This window comes from Mustela nigripes, chromosome 13 (assembly GCF_022355385.1).
Source record: "Mustela nigripes isolate SB6536 chromosome 13, MUSNIG.SB6536, whole genome shotgun sequence".
In the NCBI taxonomy this organism is placed as follows: domain Eukaryota; kingdom Metazoa; phylum Chordata; class Mammalia; order Carnivora; family Mustelidae; genus Mustela; species Mustela nigripes.
The window spans coordinates 114,133,509-114,153,202 of NC_081569.1; the positions used below are offsets into that span (position 1 = coordinate 114,133,509).

General features: G+C 54.0%; 1 protein-coding gene across 3 annotated transcripts in view; it reads left to right on the plus strand.

Annotated features, from left to right (window-relative positions):
• The window catches only part of PLEKHD1 (pleckstrin homology and coiled-coil domain containing D1), a 29,966-nt gene that overhangs the window by 2,950 nt on the left and 7,322 nt on the right, over positions 1-19,694 (plus strand). For 2 of the 3 annotated variants that reach the window (XM_059373475.1, XM_059373476.1), the window contains 6 exons: positions 9,102-9,195; positions 9,541-9,630; positions 9,860-9,936; positions 10,799-10,890; positions 11,909-11,961; positions 19,520-19,614. In XM_059373475.1, coding sequence (XP_059229458.1) covers positions 9,102-9,195; positions 9,541-9,630; positions 9,860-9,936; positions 10,799-10,890; positions 11,909-11,961; positions 19,520-19,614 — 501 coding nt within the window. Of the gene's footprint in view, positions 1-1,026; positions 1,100-9,101; positions 9,196-9,540; positions 9,631-9,859; positions 9,937-10,798; positions 10,891-11,908; positions 11,962-19,519; positions 19,615-19,694 lie in introns of all 3 variants that reach the window. The other variant, XM_059373477.1, reaches the window with a different exon arrangement.

A 19,694-nucleotide genomic window follows, 5' to 3' on the forward strand; every position in this document is an offset into this window, starting at 1 on the left:
GCAGGGCACCCTGGTGGGGAAAGGGAGTGGGAAGGTTGCTTGTAAATTCAAGTACCATCATCGCAGTGACCCCCATGCCCCTCTCTTCTGCCTTAATTGCTCCCAGCAGCTACTGGTCCCACCCCATCGGGTCTGGCTCCTGCCCTGAGTCTGGGTCTCATCCTCCAAGACCTTTCTTGCCAGCCACTTATACCTGATCACATCTTTAGTAAATACTAGGGGCCTGTGAACCCCAGGGTCTATCTCCTAGCCCCCCTCACTTACAGTGGTGGAGACCCGGGCCCTGTACCCACAGTTGTTTTCAGGATTGGGAGGTGCCAGGGGCAAAGGATCCCAGCTCAAAGCCCATTGAGGGCACCAAGGGAGGCCTGGGAGGCTTTAGCTCCCCCACCCATACTCTCCATCAGCAGCCCCCACAGCCACTCCAAAAACCATCCAGTCTCATTGAGAACAGCGTGTGCTCTGCAAATACAGCTTCAGCTCAAGTCCTCCAGCCTCCTTCTGAGGGGGTTGTCACCTCTGTTCCCTTCTTTTATAGGAATTCTAGAGCTGCCACTTAACAGAGTCCCCCTCCCCTGGGGTTCAGGGAACAACTAACAGCCCACCTGCCAGTTGGGGGTGGGGGAGGCCTGATGCTAAGCTTAGCCCCCTCTTGCTTCCCGGCAGGGCCCCCTGGGCCCCAGTTCCTCATTTGTGAAATAGAGTCTGGACTTCAGCTAATTAGTGGCCACAGGAAGGCTTGGGGAGGGGGCAGCCTAGGCCCGCCCCTGCAGAGCCTTGCCATTAAGGCGATCGATGCCCTGGCTGGGGCAGCTAAGGGGAGGGGGCCTGGAAAGGCTCCCGCCGCATCAATAACGGGCAGGATGGAACCAGCGGGGGCCAGCTGGGTTCTATAAAGCCTCTTCCGCTCAGTAGCTCGGGACCCATCTCAGGGCCTTTGCCTCCCAACCATACCCCACCCGAGCAGCCCTGCCCTTCCTGGGATGGGAAGATTCCCTCAAGCTAAAGGATCCGCTTTCTCCCCAGGGGCTACCAAAGGGGAAAGGAATCAAAACCTTACTTAGAAGAGAGAAGAGAACCTGGGAGAAGTGACTAGAGGGTAAGGTTGATGACTCAGTGCTCCCTCGTCTGTGAGCAGTGGAAATGCAGAGGCTGTTGGCAAAGACCAGGAGGAAAGGTGCCGAGAGTGTCTTAGCCTCAGCCAGTGTCAGTTGCTGCAGGTCTGGACCCACAGGCCTGCCAGCCCTCCCAGGGTTCAATCCTCTCCCCAGCCTCTAGTCCCTGTCCCAAACCCTTCTGAACAAATGCCAAGGCCTGAGCCCCTGATGAGGAGGGCCCAGTCAATTCCTGCAGCAGGGCCTTCTATACAGCCCCGGGTTCCTCCTTCCCCCATATAAGGTGGCCATTAGGGCAAGCTAGGAGTCAGTGTCCATTAAGTGCCAGGGGAACGTAAGGAACTTAGTGGACACTTAGGAGAACCCTTCTGAACAAATGCCAGGGGAACCGTGAGACGGTGGCCCCACTTCCCAGATCTCAGGGCATAACCTGCCCGGGTGTGGAAAGATCATCTGTGGTCACCGTACCAAAAAAATCTCGGGGAGACTCTATTCCCACAGGGATTTGGGTCTGGGAGTTTCATCAGTGGCCCTGAGTGCTGTTTCCTAGCGATGACATCACCACGCAGAGCCGGCTCCCAGGCTGAAGGGAAGACCTAGCATGTCAGCAGCACACGCCAGGCTCAGGCTCTCGTGGCAGTGCGACTTGGTCTCGCTTTCTGGCTGACACAGAACTCCGCACAGCTGGCTGCCTGAGGTGTCCCATGGGCACAGCTGTAGCGTTATTGCTCGTCTTCTGTGCCTGCGCACTCGTCTTCTTATCATCGACTTGGGTCCTTCAAGCTTCATCTAGTGCCACAGTGTGGTGGAAGGTGGCCAGGGGGCAGGTGAGGATCTCTCCAGATCCTTCGGTCTGTTACCCCTGCCCCTTTTGGAGGTGGTGGTTTCCAGGTTCCCCTGAGCCCTTAGGTTAGGGAGGTGGGTGCCATCTCACAGCCAAACAATGCAATACCAGCTGTTCATTCCGGCTTCACTCACACGTGATGATTCACGGGAACTTCTTTTTTAAATTTTTTTTTATAAACATATAATATATTATTAGCCCCAGGGGTACAGGTCTGTGAATCGCCATACTTCACAGCACTCACCATAGCACATACCCTCCCCAATGTCCATAACCCAACCACCCTCTCCTGACCCCCCTTCCCCCAGCAACCCTCAGTTTGTTTTGTGAGATTAAGAGTCTCCTTTGGTTTGTCTCCCTCCTGATCCCATCTTGTTTCATTTATTCTTCTCCTTCCCCCCAAGCCCCCCACATTGCATCTCCACGTCCTCATATCAGGGAGATCATATGATAGTTGTCTTTCTCCGATTGACTTATTTCACTAAGCATAATACCCTCTAGTTCATCCACATTGTTGCAAAAGGCAAGATTTCATTTTTTGATGGCTGCATAGTTTTCCAATGTGTGTGTTTGTGTGTGTATACACCACATCTTCTTGATCCATTCATCTGTTGATGGACATCTAGGTTCTTCCCATAGTTTGGCTATTGTGGACATTGCTGCTATAAACATTCGGGTGCACGTGCCCCTTCGGATCACTACGTTTGTATCTTTGGTGTAAATGCCCAGTAGTGCAATTGCTGGGTCATAGGGTAGCTCTATTTTCAACTTTTGAGGAACCTCCACGCTGTTTTCCAGAGTGGCTGCACCAGATTGCATCCCCACCAACAGTGTAGGAGGGTTCCTCACGGGGACTTCTGAAGGGAATCGGTTACCAGTGCAAACAAGCCCCGCTTCCCTCGGCCCCCAAGCCCAGGAGCTGGGCCTCGTGGCTGCTGACGGTCTGTTTGAAAATGGGCCTCCCCAGAATAGGGGTCAGAGCTCAAGCAGGGCCCACGCAGGCAGTTCAGGACTTGGAAATATGAAAGCGACTTCCTTTGAGAGCAGCTCTGGCTGTGCTGGAAAGCAAACCTAGGCTTAGAGGCGGGCGCTCGGAGTTTGGGTCTGGGCCTGCGGGAGACCAGCTGCTGAGCCAGGCCAGGGGCCCTGCCCCATCTCACCTCACAGTGTGCTGCAGTGGAGGTGGGTCATGCTGTGGTTTTTCAGATGTGTTCTGTGGAGGACTCTAGAGATCCCTTGACCGTACCTAACCACAACGGGGTGAGGCTCCCAGCCTCTGCCCACTTCACCCAGTGCCTCTGCATTCCGATCGGTATTACATAGTAACCTTGTCTTTACTGTATTGTTTGAAGAATCGCGCTACCATTTGTGAAAACTCCCTTGGACTTGATGATGTCTGCATAAACTCCTACTTGTCATTCCTGGTGCCCTTCACAGCGAGGTTTCCTGCTGTCCTGCTGTCCACACAAGTGGCATAGCCCAGGACAAGCGTCCCCGGAGCCCACCGGGTCACTCGGCATGAATAGAAAGGGACATATGCTGGGGGCTGTGTCTTTTCTTACCTTCCTTCTGCCACTGCTGAAAAAGGACACTTCTGACGAGCTATCCTTCCCCTGCTCTAGGATTTACCTGGCCCCAAACACCACACACCTGTTCTCAGTGCCCGAGAGTCTCAGGGATAAGGGAGAGGGTGTGCCGGTCTATTCTGGAAGTTTGTGCCCAGGGAAGAAGGGGCAGCCAGGCAGCCAAGACATCCGCCTTCCGGTGAAACGTAACCCGTGTGTAGCTCACCTGTCTACTGGGCTCTCGCTGCCCTCTTGAGAGTGAGTTAACTGACCCGAGGTCTGATCCCACATCCTGAGGAAACCTACACCTGCCCCAGGGCTTCTGGCCATCCTCAGGGAGCTCCAAACGCTTATTTCCCGAGGGCTCTTCTGCAGCAGCTCAGCTCATCCCTCCGTCTCCCCACCCCCCTTCCCCACCCCCGCAGGGACAGACCCGCCTTTCACACAAGGTATTTGCGAAGAGGTTTGGCAATGAAAAACGATGGAAGAGGCATTTAAATCACAGAAGTGTGAACCCTGTCTCATTGAATGCTGGCTCCCTGTTTTCCGGAGCCTTCCAGACACCCGGGCTTGCCGCCACCCCCAGAGATGGGATTGTTCACCACTGTCTCTTGACACTGTAGGACCCAGCCGCTCACATCTGCCCTGGGGCCTCTGTCCTCTGCACTCTCCCACCAACCCTCCTCCCCACAGCCCTCCAGGATCTCCCCTGGCTCCAACTTGCTCTCGCTCTCGCTCTGTGCTCCAAGGCCCTTTCGGGCCCTGACTCCCAAACTTGACTTTTGCCTTTTCAAAGAGTAAGGAGCTCAGCAGAGTGGATCCCTTTCTTAAACAGGACCTGCCCAACTTTGAAGATACCCGTGGGTCTAAGTGTACTGCCTGTCCTCTCACTTCCGACTGGATTGACCATGAGGCCATTGTTGGCCATGAGGCTCTAGCTGAGCCCTCGTTGCGTTCAGAGCACTGAGGAGGGGAGTAAAAGGTGGAGACAAAGCTTAGGAAATACCTCCCAGAGTCCCTTGTTCGTACTGGATGGCACTGGTGTCCACCCTGTCACCTAAGCCGGCAGCTGCCCTCATCAGCAAGAAGCAGCCCCACCCTGCTCTGGTCCCTGCTTCTCTCTTTGACCTTCACTCACCCCCTACTGTCCCTCCCCCATACCCCAGCCTACCCCTTTTCTATTCATCTGCCAGTAATACCAGACATGTTTTATTAACCTTGAACACATGGTTCTTTACATGTGCTGTCCCTTCTGTCTGGAATGCATTTCTCCCTTTGCCTTCCTCCCAGAGTCCTGACATACTCCTATTCAGCCTTCAAAACCCTGATCAGTTGTCACCTCCTCTCAGAGAATTCCCTTGGCTGGACACCTAAACCATCACTTCTCCCCAGTCTATACTCTTCTTGTACCTCATACAAACTGGTAATGTCAGCGTGTATCTGTGTGCTTTACAGTGTCCCGGGGTGTGCTGGTGCTTGGCCATGTTGCAGTGCCCTGCCGGTGCCTTACAATCATCCCAGCTCCCTCACTTACCAGCTGTGTGACCTAGGGCATATGACTTAACTCCTCTGCGCTCCTTACCTTGCCTCACTCATGTGAGGAACGAATGAGTTAACACACATAATGATGTTACCAGAACAGCGCCTGGTGCAAAGGAGAAGCTCGATAAGCATTATCTGTTTTTTTAAAGGATTGATTTCTACCCGGTCTCTCCTGTATTCGACTCTAAGCTCCTCGAGGGCAGGGAGTCAGAAAGCCTCAGAGGCCCACTGAGGACTTGGCTCTACCCAGTGATTCATTAATGCCTCCTGACCTGAGCTGACCAGGAGCTTGCCATCTGTCCGCTGAGATGAGTTCTAGGAAAACAGCCACTGCAGGCAGGAGGGATTGGGAGGGTCAGGCTGAGCCATGAGGACCGGCCATCCCAGAGCACAACAGTCCAGAACATCAGCTGCGTCAGCAGACCGAGCCGACTTCCCAGTCTGCCCCTCCCTTGCTGCTTGATCTCCCTGTGCCTCCACTGAGTCACCAGCATCCAGAAGCACAAATACCTCCATCTCTTAGAGTCGCTGTGAGAGATAGAAAAAGATAATGCCAGTGAAATACTTGCCAAAGTGAGCGTCCTGGCACCTTGCAAATGCTCATTTAGCTGGACATGCAAATACCATCCTTTAGGGCCTGAGAGAGGAGGCCGTGGCCTTGACCAGACCCTTCCCCTCACTCACACGCTCTGGGCTGCACCCCAGGTGGAGTGGGGCGGGGCTCACTAGCGGGGCTGCCAGGGAGAGGCCTGGGACTGCTGACACTCCGGTCAGGCCTGAAGTTGTTCCTGGATGGAAGGGTGGGCCTTGGACAGGAGGGAGCTGAGATGCAGGGAGAAGCCCGGTGCTTGGAGGACAGGGGCTGGCCAGCTGGGCTGGAGGGGCCGAGGGCTGCTGCCAGTAGGAGCCAGTGGGCTGGCAGGGGAGATGGGAACAGAGGCTGGGGCAGCCTGCCGCAGACTCTAAAATATAAATAATAATAAATAATATTATAATCATATTTATTATAACCATAATAATAACAACAGCGGTAATAAAACTAAGCATTTATTGAATATTTACCATGTGTCACAATACACTACATCTTTATATGAACAAGCTCATTTACTTATCCCCCAAACCCTAAGAGATGTAGCTGCTATGATTGTCCTCAGTCACACTTGGACCTGAGGCCTGGAGAGACCAGGTGACCTGCCCTGGCTGCACAGCTGGTACTTGACGAGCTCTGACCCGGGACTCCCCAGCCTCAGCACCTCTCGCCTCCGGCTGGTGGTTTCCTGCCTGGTGCTGCCATGAGCAGAAGCAGCTCCGCACAAGGGGAAGTAGGAGCAGGGACTGTGGTCTGCAGGCTCTTGTCCCAGCCCTATCTCTGCCCAAGCTGGGTGACTTTGCCCACGTTATTTCTGCTGTGGGCCTCAGTTTCCTCATCTGTCAAATGGGAACAAAAGTCCCGTCTTCCAGGATTGTGACCTCGATCAAACACTCAGGCACACTCAGAACACTAAGCAGGGGAGCCAGCACACGAGAACAGCTAAATAATGGGGGTTGTCTCGGCCCTGGCATCGTCCACCAACTGCACAGGGCACAGAAGGAGATGCCTCTGGCTCGCAGTCAGAATGAGAGCGTCGGGGAGCAAGGGGAATTTGAAGAAAGGGACGGGAAGAAGACATGTCCTTCTGTGCCGGGCCACTCCGGTTCTGGGCTCTCACCTGCTGAGAGGAAGCTGGGCGTCATCAGTGGGAGCAAGGGCTGTCACTGAGACAGGTTTCTGAATGAAGGTGGCTCCTGGAACCTGGCAGTGTACTGGCCGAACGCACCCTTTGTTGGGCGGTACTCACCCCTGCCCGCTGCGGAGTCGCTCTCCTCCAGGTTCATGCTGGCCCCCCTCCCTTGACCTTCACACCCACCCAAACCAAGCTGAGCAGAGCTGACGCGAGGCTGGCCTTGGTGTGCATAGTGTGTGGACCCTTCATGGGCGCCGTTATCGGGTCTTGCTACAGCCATGCTGTGAGCCTCACGGTTCCTTCCAGAGCCCCACTTGCTTCTCAGGGCCTTTGCACCTGGGGCTTCTCTGCCAGGAGCATCTTCTCAAATGTCACCTTCATGATCAGGCGCTCCCTGAGCACCGTGTTTAATATCGAAACCCCCACCCACCACTCACCCCGTTACTTATCCCACTTTATTTCCCCCCTGAGCATTTGTTGGTATCTGGTACGTGGACTTTCTCTCTTGCTTACTTAACCGTTGGCCTGCCCATGCACACATACTCAACTGTAAGCTCTATGTGTCTCTCTTGCCCACAGTTCGCTCCCTAGCACCGAGTACAGTGCCTGGCACACAACGGGAGCTCAGCAATGAGTCTACAGCAGCCCCAAGAGACAAATATTTGCACCCCTCATGTTATAGAGAAGCTTTGAAAGGGAGGCTGAGCAAAGCTGAGAGCTCGCCTGAGATCGTGGCTTGAGGGATGGGGACTGTTTGACGCCAAAGCCCCTGTTGTCTCCCTGCCCATTGTGGCCAGTGACCATCCACCTGTTGTCCCTTCTCCCCAGCTACGTCCCTGGCACAGCACTGTACCCTCGGTGGGGAGGGAACTCCGGAAGTGTCAGGAAGGAAAGAACCTATTTGTCTTTGTTAGGCTCCCGTAACAAAACACCAGAGATGGGGCAAATAGCCACTTAAACTGTTCCAGCTCTTCTGGGGTAGGTGTTATCATCCCCATTCCACAGGTAAATAAACTGATGCTCAGAGAAGTGAGCTAACTCACCCAGGGTCCCCCAGCTGGGACATGCCAGGTCTGTCTGGTGCCAAAGCCTGTGTTCTTAACTACCCTATGAAGTTTCTCAGAAACCAGCAGGGGGCCTCTCCCTTGGCCTGTGGATCAGAGAGGGCATGCCCCTGCCCCTCAGGAGCCCAGCATCCCCTCAGGACAAGAGGAACACCTTAGTGCATATGGGCGCTAAGGGTCCAGCGCACGGCCCAGTCAGCAAGGCCAGAGGAGCCGGGATGGCACTGTGGGCTGGGCAGGTTCCCAAGGAAGGGGGCAGCCAGATGAAAAGCAATAGGCAGGGCGTTCCGGGGAGGATGCACAATCTCCTTCGCAGGACTGTACAAAATGTAGTGAGGTGAGGGCTGGTGAGGTCAAGGTCAGTGTTGGCTTGAACAGAGAGGCTGAGGGCAGAAGTGGCGGGAAACCCACCGGGGTCAGGTGCTGGAGGGCCCAGACTGTCCCTGCATCTGGGTATTGGTGTCCTTTCTCCATCAGAGGTCGAGAGGCGTGGGGGAGGAGGGCACTGACAGGATGTCCACAGCTCCGTTCGGTGTTTGGCTGGGCCAAGAGGGTCAGTGTAAATAAAGAACTAGGATTGGCGATGGGCTCGTACCACAGGACAAAGCTGAGCTTCTCTTTCCTGGGAGAGGCGAGGTGGCAGCTGTGGGTGCCCCGGGGACCCTCTCCCTGCAGCTACAGCCTCAGGAAAGGTCACGGGGCTGGTGGGCCTCCATACCCACATTCCATGCCATCGCCAGCGTCATGATTACTTGTCAGAAGACGCATCTTGGGATCTTACACAATCTGTTAGCAAGGAGGGAGGCCTCCCAAAGCTCTGTGTTTCCTACAACAGAGAGGCTGAGAGGCAGAAATGGTGGGAAAGCTTTCTCCTTTCCCTCCTCCCCCCTCTCTTGGGGGAGACCCTAAGCGACTAGAGCTATGGCTCAAGGGGTTGAAGATACCAGAGGGGAAGGACTACAGGTGCCCTCCTGTGCCAAGGATGCCAGTGTGGCAGGAGGGAGGTAGCCACACATGGAGGTCCGTTGTGGGCGTCTCACTTCTGCTTCCCACTGGGGCGAGGGCCAGGCCGTTCCGGCGGTGGGTGACTGGCCAGCTGAGGCCTTGGCCCAGATGGGGAACGTGAGTTGGTGATGAGTCTGAGCTGGTGTCCCCAGGGTGGCAGGACCTCCGGGGCCTTCTTACTGTCCCAAGAAACCTCACGCCTTCCCTCCTGGTTGCCTCTTCTTCCCCACCACCCACTCTAGGTTTTTCATCATCAAAGAGAGCTTTCTTCTTTACTACTCTGAGAGCGAGAAAAAGAACTTTGAAAGCAATAAATACTTCAATATACATCCTAAGGTGAGATATTCTCCCCCCCCCCCAGGGCCACAGGGGGGAAGGTCTCGTGGGGACAATGGGGGAGTGTATCCTGTAAGGGTAGAAGACCTTCTCTCTTCTTGCTCTGGTCTAGCAGAGAGTCTGGAGAACAAATCCTTCCTGGGGCACAAGACTCCCTGCCTCTCCTGGGCTGACCCCTGTGCCCTCCTGTGCCCCAGAGCCTGCCCCAGCCCTTCCTCTTCCTTTTGGGAGTCAGTCTGGCCCCCAGCCTGGGGTGCTGGGCAGGATTTGGCTTTGGCTGAGGGCTCCCAGAGGCCTTGAGTGACCTGGGCGGGGTGGGGGCTGCCTATTCTGGTTCTTTCCCAGGGCGTCATCCCCCTAGGAGGCTGCCTGGTGGAGGCCAGGGAGGAGCCCAGCATGCCCTATGCCATGAAAATCTCCCACCAGGACTTCCATGTGAGTAAACTCTCCCCTTAGCATGGACTTAGTGGGGCAGACCAGCCTCTCCAAGGACCTCCAGACTCCCTAGGGGCAGCCTGTCCAGTGGCCTGGCCTGGGAGGGTGTCCATGTCCTAGGGATGTGTGATGGAGGAGCAGAGCTGGGCCATTGGGGCCTTGTGGGTGGTCTCTGACATCCCGGGAGTGGCCTCCCCTCAGGGACACCTGTGCCTCCTCTTCCTGGCAGGGCAACATCTTGCTGGCTGCTGAGTCCGAGTTTGAGCAGACCCAGTGGCTGGAGATGCTACAGGAGTCCGGGAAGGTGTAAGTGCTCATAGGCAGGGGAACAGGTCCCGAAAGGGAATGGTTATGGGCTGGGTCCACCCTGATCTCCTTGCCTCTCCACTGGGATCCTGGGTGGGCACTGAGACCCCAGGAAAGGACAGGGTAGGGAGAAAAATAGCTGGGCCTCCTTGGAAACAGAGCTGTGGATGCTGGTTAGGGTGGGAAGAAAGGCCAGGCCAGGTGTAGAGCATCTGAGGGGGATCTGCTAAGTGGGCTTTGAGCACAGTGAGCTTGGCCTGTCTGGAGTCATAGGTGGCAGACGTGGACAGCACTTGTCCTGAACTCCTGGGAGCAAATCCAGCATCGCTCGGGGGGTTTGGCTGCCTCCCGACGCCCATCTCCCCTCCCCAGGCCCACAGTGAATCCTGGCACAGTCTGACACTGGTGCTTTGTAAATCAGAATCCAGATCATAGAAACCTCCAGCCTAGCACGATCTATTTATCCATAAACTCCTGTCCTGGCACCTGCCTGTTCACGCTGGATCATGCTTTCAGTTCAACAAATGACACCGAGCGGGCCCCACACCAGGCCCTGTGCCCCGGGGCTAGCGTGCAAGGATGTGGAAGGAGCCTGGGAAGCAATCTCTTCCCCGCTCTGCAAGTGCTGCTGGCCCTGTCCACGGTGGCCCACTTCGCAGCCTGGGCCAGCCTCCAGGGACGGGAACCGATCGACGCTGGTGGCGTGCCCAGAACCACGGGGGCCGGAGTGAATGGGGCTGGGATTCTGGAGGAGACGGGATGGGCGAGCGCAAACCATGCCCAGTCTCCTTCTCTGCCAGCCTTCCGTTGTGACGATTTTGTGTTTCTTCTCTTCTCTGTCCCATCTGCCCTCCCTCCCCAGGACTTGGAAGAATGCCCAGCTGGGAGAAGCCATGATCAAAAGCCTGGAGGCCCAGGGGCTGCAGTTGGCCAAGGAGAAGCAGGAGTATTTAGGTTGGCTAGAGGGATGGCCTGGAAGCTGAGGCTCCCTAGGTAGCAAGAACTTGGGGGCCAGGGATTAGAGCGTGGGCTTGGCAGTGGAGCTGGGGGCAGGGCTTAACGAGCTCTAGGGAGACACAGATCAGCCGGAAGCCTAGAGGCTTTGACCTTGTAACCTGTGTCCTTTTGGCCAGCATGACAGGGGGCAGGAGGACCTGGTGGCCAGGAGCCTGAGCTCTGGCCACAGCTTTGCCCCTTCTCTGTCAGCTGTGTAGTCCCCACGCCGTGTAGCCCCCATGAACCTCAATGTCCTCATCCTTAAAATGGAGACGAGAATAGTCCCTAGGTTTCAGAGGTGGCGGAGGGCCAGGGCAAATGAGAACATGCCTGAAAGTCCTTATTTCTTGCCTACACGGTATGGGCCCCATAAATGGAGTTGATGTTATCCTGCCGTGGGTCCCCAGGTCCCGGCTTTGCCCCTAATCCCTCGTACCTGCCAGCTCACTTTAAACCTGACCTTGTGCTGGTGACTGGCTGGCCAACATGTTCTGTTTGGGAAAGAAGGTGAGACTGGGGGTTTGATCCTTTACCTGGGATCCTCTCCCCTGCCACCTCCTTAGACACTTGGGGCCTCAGCCCTGGTTCCTTAGACAGCCCTGTCGCCCCAGGACCTGCCCTCCCCCACCCGCCAGACACTAGTGCAGAGGGGTGGTGATCTGAGCAGCAGCACAATTAACAGCACTTCTAGGGGGGTACAGACACCCACCCACCTGAGCTTCTGAAGATGAGGCCATCCTTGCCTTGTGAATGCATGAACAGGGACAGTGAGTAGAAAGGAGGGCGGCAGCTGAGGCCAGCACGGCGGCTCCCAGCCCCAGGAGCTGGCGCGGCTCTCTGGCCGGCCTGGGCATGGCAGGACGGACCATTTCCCTGGGAGATCCTGGGAGTGAAGGAGGTTCCTAGAAGGCACCGGCCCCTTCCTCTCCGGAGCTGCAGTGAGCTTTCTGTGAGAGGGTGTGTGCTTGCTTTGCAGACAAGCTGATGGAGGAGACGGAAGAACTCTGCCTTCAGAGGGAGCAGAGAGAGGTAGGCGCGCTGGGCTGCTCGGTACGGCTGCCCCTCCCCAGCATGTCCCACTCTGGTGACTCCTTCGCAGACTGGCCTGTGTTTCTGGCATTTGGGAATCATGCCGGGGAGCAAGACCCCCAGAGAACTCGCGGGAAAGTCAGCCAGGTGGAGCAGAGAGGCCATGGGGTGACAGTGCTTGGGGCTGGCTCAGGCTTCTTGTCAGCAGTGTGTTTCTTCTTGCCGGTGCCCAGGGACAAAAGTGAAAAGCATAGGTGACCACTTTCTAGAGAGAGTCATCCCCAAATTGTATGAGCTATGTCAGTAGGTAACGAGCTGCTTGTCACTGGTGATCTTCGCGGGAGGCTGGCATGGCCTCTGTGATCTGGACAGGGGCTTCTGCATATCGGGGTGATTGCATTGGATGATTTCAGGGGTTCCTTCCTTCTCTAAGTGACACAATGGAAGTACCAAAAAAGCCAAGCTAATGGGACATTAGCCTGGGGCAGCCTGTAGAGAGAGGGAGACCCTGGCCTCATTAAGGACAGGGAGCCACTGAAGTCCCCTTCATTTGGAATCTCCATGCAGCCTTGGGCCTTGCCTGTCCCGAAGGGCCATCAGCACCCCTGAAGGTCAGAGAAGGGGAGTGTTTAGCAGTACAGACTTGGAGCGAGGCTGCCTAGGTCTGTGTTTGATCTTTACCGCTTCTAGCTGTGCAACCTTGGACAAGTTACCTATCCTCTCTGAACGTCCATATTCTTACATGAAAAATGGAGATCATGGAACCCATCTTCTCAGGATGCTGTGAAGATTAAGTGAGATGTTACATATAAAATACTTGGCACATAGGGCTGAGTGAATACCCATGTTTGTCAGTATCACGCTCAGATTATTATTAACTAGGGGCCCAACCCGCATGTGAGCTGCCCGAGGCCTGAGGCTGCAGAGTGGCCTGCCCACGGGGGAGCCCGATTCAGCCCACTGCTCTTTGTCCCCTTGATTTTCCTTGTCCTCATGGGGCCGGGCCCGTCAGCCCCGGCTCAGTGCCCGCCTCTGTGACTTCCCTCTCGCCAAGCATCTTTCCCGGCCACCCCTCCCTGGGCTCTGAGGCAGACCCTACAGTCAGGAAGAGTCACCTTCCTGGAGCAGCCTGAATATTCCCCAGGCCCAGACCGCAGCTGGCCTAGGATGAGAGCTTGATAAATGCAGGATGACTCCATGAGTGAGCGTTTTGGATTCTTATAATTTCGCATTACATCTTGATTTTCATCCACTGGGACGATTCATCCTCATTTCTCTCCTTCCCCCAAATGGTGTCTGATATTCTTGCCTACTCATCCTTCCAGCTGGCCTTGACACTCACTTTGTCAATGCACAGCAACAGAAAAAAAAAACCCAAACCAAACCCAAAACAAAACCCCAAAGCCAGTGGGGATTTGTATTAGGATTGCGTGGATTTGAGGATCGGCCTTGTGACAGCGCTGAGCCTCCCCCACCCCACCCGCCGCGGCGGGTATGTGGGCCTCCCCGCGTCCCTGCTGTCATCCAGGTCCTGTGTCAGACTCTTGGCATTTTCTTCACACAGTTCTGTCACTTTGAGAAGCCGGACTTCCGGTGCGTTGTCGGCAACCTAGAGACAGGTAATTGAAGCCAGAGGAAGGGATGGAATGACAGACACAGCCACCGGCAGGGAGAGAGACAGACTTATCCATCAGAGAGGCTAAATCTGGGGCAGCAGTCAGTCGGAGGAAAATTTAGACACTCTATCTAGGTCTTTAGGCAGGAATTGAGGACAGCGGAGACCCACTGCACGCCAGCCTCACTTAAAGCCATAGCACATTGAAGGAATGAGGCCTGACAGCTGTGAACTCCCTGGTTTTGTGGCCCAAGAATGTGACTCCCTCTGGCCCGGCCGATTTCCACAGCGAAGGCCGCTGTGGACGGGCAGAAGGGAAAGGTCTGGGGCCAGGAGACTCAGATTGGAGTCTCAGCTCCATCACTGACTGCATGGCCTTGGGGGCCTCAGTTTCTCCATCTGTGATGCTTTGATAAGAGTTAACGACTGTGCCCGCCCAGCTCCTGGGTTGCCTTGAATCTCGGTGACTAGAAGTTACAGAGTACATCAGGGACGCCCAAGGCCCTCGCAGGTGTGTGCCATGCGTGGTGGGGCCACGCGATCCTCCATCGGGAAGGAAGGCCCTGGGACTCTAGACACGTGAGCAGAGAGTGTAGGTGGACCCCCCCCAGCCCCCCGGGGCTCATCTGCCCTGGGGCAGGAGGCCATGCCCTTCCCTGGGTGCAGGTCCCTCCAATGTCCCTGGCTCCCTGTGACCTCATCTCTCTCATCCCCTGGAGCAGGGCAGCCTGCCTACCTTTCCTTTTTTGGCTGAACTCTGAGAGCTCAGCCTTGCCTGTGAGCAGGCACACGGGAAGTTAGAAATGCCCAGGGCCCGTTAGGCAGGCATCTTGCCACCCAGGCTGCTCCTGGTCAGAACAGACTCTGGGTGTTGGAAAGAACCTTCCACTTCAGGGTGAGGCTCTCTGCTCACCTCCCTGAGGGATGATATCCTGATTCTGTTGTGGGTAACTCACAAGCTCTGGAGCTATTCTCTGCCTTATTGCTCTGTTGTTTGAAAGCTCTTCCTTCCTTTGAGCTGAAATTTGCCTTCGGGTGACTTCTCTCCAACCCTGAGCTCCTGTACCTTAGGTCAGGCCCGGGGGTCAGAGGAACAAGCCCTAGACTGCAAAGACAGGCTTCAGCTGCTGCAGGTAGGTCTTGGCTGACCTCAGCCTGTAGCAGGGCTGCTCCAAGTGCTCAGACCCTCTTGGCTGCAGGAACAGAAGGTTCTGGATGCTCCGGGTTTATAGATTCTGCTGTCATCCAGGCTTCTCAGGCTATACCCGGGTATCAGTGTTAGTTAAGACTCACGCGGGTGAAGTGAAAGGTGGAAAAGAAGTGAGTGACTGGGAAGAGGTTTCTGTTTCTTTGTCCTCATTAGTCCGTAACCTTCTTGTTAACAGTAGAAATCATGCTCTCTGTAGAACAGCCTGAAAACAAGCGTTATCCTCGATCCCACAGTGAACAGACAACTGCTGCCAACATTTTGGTATTTTTCTTCAGTCTTTAAAAATACATATTAGTGTAGGGGCGCCTGGGTGGCTTAGTCGGTGAAGCATCCGGACTCTTAGTTTCAGCTCAGGTCATGATCTCAGAGTTGTGAGATCGAGTTCTGCAGTGGGCTTCACACACAGCATGGAGTCTAGCTGACATTCTCTCCCTCTCTCTGCCTGTGCCCCTCCACCTGCTTGTGCTCTCTCTTTCTCTCTAAATAGATAAAATATTTAAATATATATATATATATATATATTATTCTTATACCTATTTTCAACATAAGAGGATATTCAGTTTTATTTATTTATTTTTTAAAGATTTTATTTATTTGAGAGAGAGAGTGAGAGTGAGAGAGAGAGCATGAGAGGGAAGAAGGTCAGAGGGAGAAGCAGACTCCCCATGGAGCTGGGAGCCCGATGTGGGACTCGATCCCGGGATATTGGGATCATGACCTGAGCCAAAGGCAGTTGCTTAACCAACTGAGCCACCCAGGTGTCCAAATATTCTGCTTTATAGCCGCTTTTTCATGATACCTTCATTAACACTGTACCTTTAGCAAGTTTTCATGTCATTCAACATTCTTCAAAAACTTCATTCTTAATGACCACGTACCAGTTCATCCGATGTGGTGTTCCATTTAACTACTCTTCTATCTTTGGAAACCTAGACTGTTTTCACTATTTTTTTAAAAGATTTTATTTATTTATTTATTTGACAGAGAGAGAGAGAGAGATCACAAGTAGGCAGCGAGGCAGGCAGAGAGGTGGGGAGAAGCAGGCTCCCCGCTGAGCAGAGAGCTGGACTCTGGACTCGATCCCAGGACCCTAAGACCATGACCTGAGGCGAAGGCAGAGCCTTAACCCACTGAGCCACCCAGGTGCCCCTAGACTGTTTTCACTATTTTAAATTATGGCACAGCAAACATTTCTGTACACTTAACTCTTGGTCTGCTGTCTAATTGTTTAGGAGAGATTCCAATGGGGGAAATCACTGAGTTTGAGCAAGAAATTTTAAGACTCCTGAGGCATATTGACAAATTGCTTTCCAGAAAATTTGCACCAGCTTTCACTCTCCCCAGCAGTGCGTAGCCATTTCCTTCTTGCTCTACGCTGCTACCCGCGTTTGAGTCCTTCCTTCATCATTGACTAGCTACCGTGTGGGGAAAAGGGAACAAGTTTCCTTGATCTTTAGGTACCTCCGCTTTCCTCATCTGTAAGATGAGGATAAAAATATTATCCACTTTCAGAGCTGTTATGAGGATTAACTGAGTTAATACGTGTAAAGTACTTAGAACAGTAAGCTCACAGAGAATATTATCCATCATTGTCATTATTATCACATACAAGACCTGTTTCAGAATTCCCTTTTCTGTTCCTTTGAATTGCTGTCTATCCGTGAACAGATACCACACAATTTTGGTTATAATACCATCTATCCTTTATTAAGCACGGACTATGTTGCAGACAATTTGCATAGATTAACTCATGTGATCTTCCCATTAACCCTACAAAGTAGTACTGCCCATCTCTAAGAGTAGCTCCATACCCTCTCTTCTCTCTGCATTACATCCAAAGGCAGTCGAGACCACACCACTGGCTTCATTTCCTGTGTGCGTGCAAATGACTCCCCATTGACAGGTGCAGTCCCTTTTCTCTGCTGAGCTCCAACCCCTTAATATCCAACTGTTGATGTCACATCTCCAGCCAGATGTCTGAAAAGTTCTGCAAACTCAGCATGTCCAAGGGTACTCATGATCTGTCCCAGCAGAGCTGGTGGTCCTCTAGAGCTCCCTATCTCAAGGAATTCACCACCATCCATTGCTGGTGCAGACTGGAAACCCGGGAGTCATGCCTCTCCCAAGGTCTGATAGCATTGCCCCCACAAGCTCTTGAACCCACCTGGCCACTTCTCTCCATTTCACTGCCCTGTTCTGGCTCACATTACCAGGTCTTGCTGGACTAAGGCAGTGACCTCCCACCTGGGTTCCTTGTATCCCTCCAGGCCCCTCTTCATCCCTTTTCTCCATGCTGCAGCCAGAGTCACGGTTCACAATGGAAGTCGGATTCTGTTGCCCGCCTTCTTCGCCTACTCCTTGCCCAAAACCTTGCTCTTGCTCAGGAAAAAAGACCCAAATCCCCAGCATAGCCCAAGGCCCTGTGTGGCCTAGACTCCTCCCACCCACCCTCACTCTGGGCCCAGCTGTTTGAGTCTGTCTTGCTTCTTTCGGGGCAGGAGGTTTCCGAAGGGCCTTTGCACATACTGATCCTTCTTCCTGGCATATTCTTCCCTCTTATCTACCTTCTGCTCCCCCCACTAGTCATATCCTCCTTCTTGTCCAAGGCAGCTTTCCATAGGCCTGTGTCCCTGTCCTGCACATCACGGGCCTTGGTTTGTAAACATACTCTCGTGTGTACTTATTTTATTAGTTTCTGATTCTTGCGTTGAGCCAGAAGCTCCATGAGAACTGAGACGTGTCTGGTTTTGCTCATCTTCACATCCTCAGTGCGGAGCCTGGCAGGTGCTTGGCAATATTAAGCACCCAATAAATATGTGTGGCATGAATGAATGAAACCATTAAAAAAAAAAATCTCATTGGGATTGTTACTGAAATCACATTGAGCCTGTAAATTAACTGGGAAGATCCTTTACTATAATCTTCCCAATCAGGGGCCTGCATTCTTTTCAAAAGCATAATTACTTTTTACTGGGGATTTAGAAATAATGCAATGAAGCATGGTGGGCAGGGATTATCTGGCTTGGAGGAGAGGAAACTTGGGGACAGAGGAGCCATCCCCAACACCTGAAGGGAAAACGGATCAGTCTTGTTCTATGGATCTGAGGGGAGAAGCCGGACCTGCCGGTGGAAGTTACGAGAAGGCAGCTTTGGGCTCAGTTGGCCTACGTGGATGAAATGGGCTGCCCCTTCTCCTAGGTGTACCTGGAGGACTCAGGGTGTCCACAAGTTGGCTATGTCCTTGGCTTTGCCAGTCTTCTGTTTTGCTAAGCGCCGTTCCCCAGCTCTTCCTTTGCTGGCTGGGATCTTCAGGGTTCAAGGCTGAGGAATGGTACCTGAGGACAGCAAGTTCCCAGTGAGGGAGGTAGATGCTGAAGGGAGAGAGTGTGGTCCAAAGACAGAGGCGGCGACAGGAGCATTGGAGGGAAGTTTTGCTCCATCAGCAAGAGTCAGCCCTCTCCTCTGAACCCCGCAAGAACTTGTGGCAAATTCTGGGCCCTTCCTCAATGCTTCTGTATTTGTAGCTTTCAGAAAGGGCCCATGCTGAGGTTGAACCCGGAAGGAAGAGCTGTGAGCAGGTTGTTCTGGAGTGAAACAGGCTGTCTGAAGGGGCGAGTTACCTGTCATGAAAGCCGCTCGAGCAGAACCCGGGCCATCTCTTGGCAGGAAAACTGATCCAGGGATTCGAGGGTCTGACGAAGACAAACACACCTTTTAAGTGCCCTTGACTGTAAAGGGCTCTGATTCATGGGTTCCCGTTTCTCTGACTGTCGCCCAGCACTCAGTGTGGGCCGGGCCCGTGGTTACAGACTCAGGTGGGAAAAGCATGTATCGCACAGACCTGGGGCCAACGCAGGGAGGAGGGGTAGGAGAAGCCCAATGACTGTTTGAGTGTGTTATCTTCAGGAGCATCGGTTTCACTCTCTGGTTCTTAGAGGCATCGCCAGGGTCTGCTGGCATCTGAAGTGCCAGAAAATTCTATCTTCCCGCAGTGTGAACTGTGGAGGAGCAAAGCAGTTGTTGCAAAACGGCTAGCAGCTAAGCTTCTCTCCAAGCGCACTCTGCAATCCCACCTGCCGGTGAGGCCTGGGAAAACAGGGCCTGTGGAGGGCACATACTTGCTGGAAAAAGATGGTGCTGGCCAGCATTCCTAACAGCACAAGTCTGGCCCTGCCTGGGGGCCTGCCCGGCGCTTTCTGGCTCCCCTGTGCCCTTTGGGCCGAGCACAGGGAAAGTTGCAGCCACTGGGCTGCTTCCTAGAAGCCCTGAGGAAAAAAAGAGCCCTGAAAAATGGGGAAATGGCTTTTCTTTGCCACCCTTCACAGATGGCACTCTAGGGATCTTTGATGGGAATAGACACTCATCCCTTTTTCCTCTGGCACTTGAGAGCCGGCCAACACGCCTGAGGGTGTTAGCGACTGGAGTTGTCTGGCAGAGTAGATGTCTGGAATGATCTCCACCTCCAGTCCCAGGGAAACAACCTTGCCAGCCTTTCTAAATGCGGCAGCATGCTCAGTGTGTCTGATAAGGCCAAACCCCGCACAGACCTTGGGTTTGTTGAGATTGGGTGTCCCTGAGTGGGACCAAGCCTCCTTGGGACTTGCCCCCAAGTCTGCTCCCATAGAGCCTGGCCTGGACTGCATCCCAGGGGGCTCCTGGATAAGAGCTGTAGTTCCGACCTCAGAAGTCCTTCGCTGCGCATGACTCTTCTCTTCCCCTCTGGTTCTCCTCAGGAGCTTGAACGCCTGAACCAGGTGCTGGAAGCCGAGAAGCAGCAGTTTGAGGAGGTGGTGCAGGAGCTGAAAATGGAGCAGGAGCAGATCAAAAGGTGGGGGTGGTGCCCAGGAAGGGGTGGGAGGGAGGTGCGCCTTGGATAGAGGGTGAGAACCCATGTTTCCTGTCAGGCCT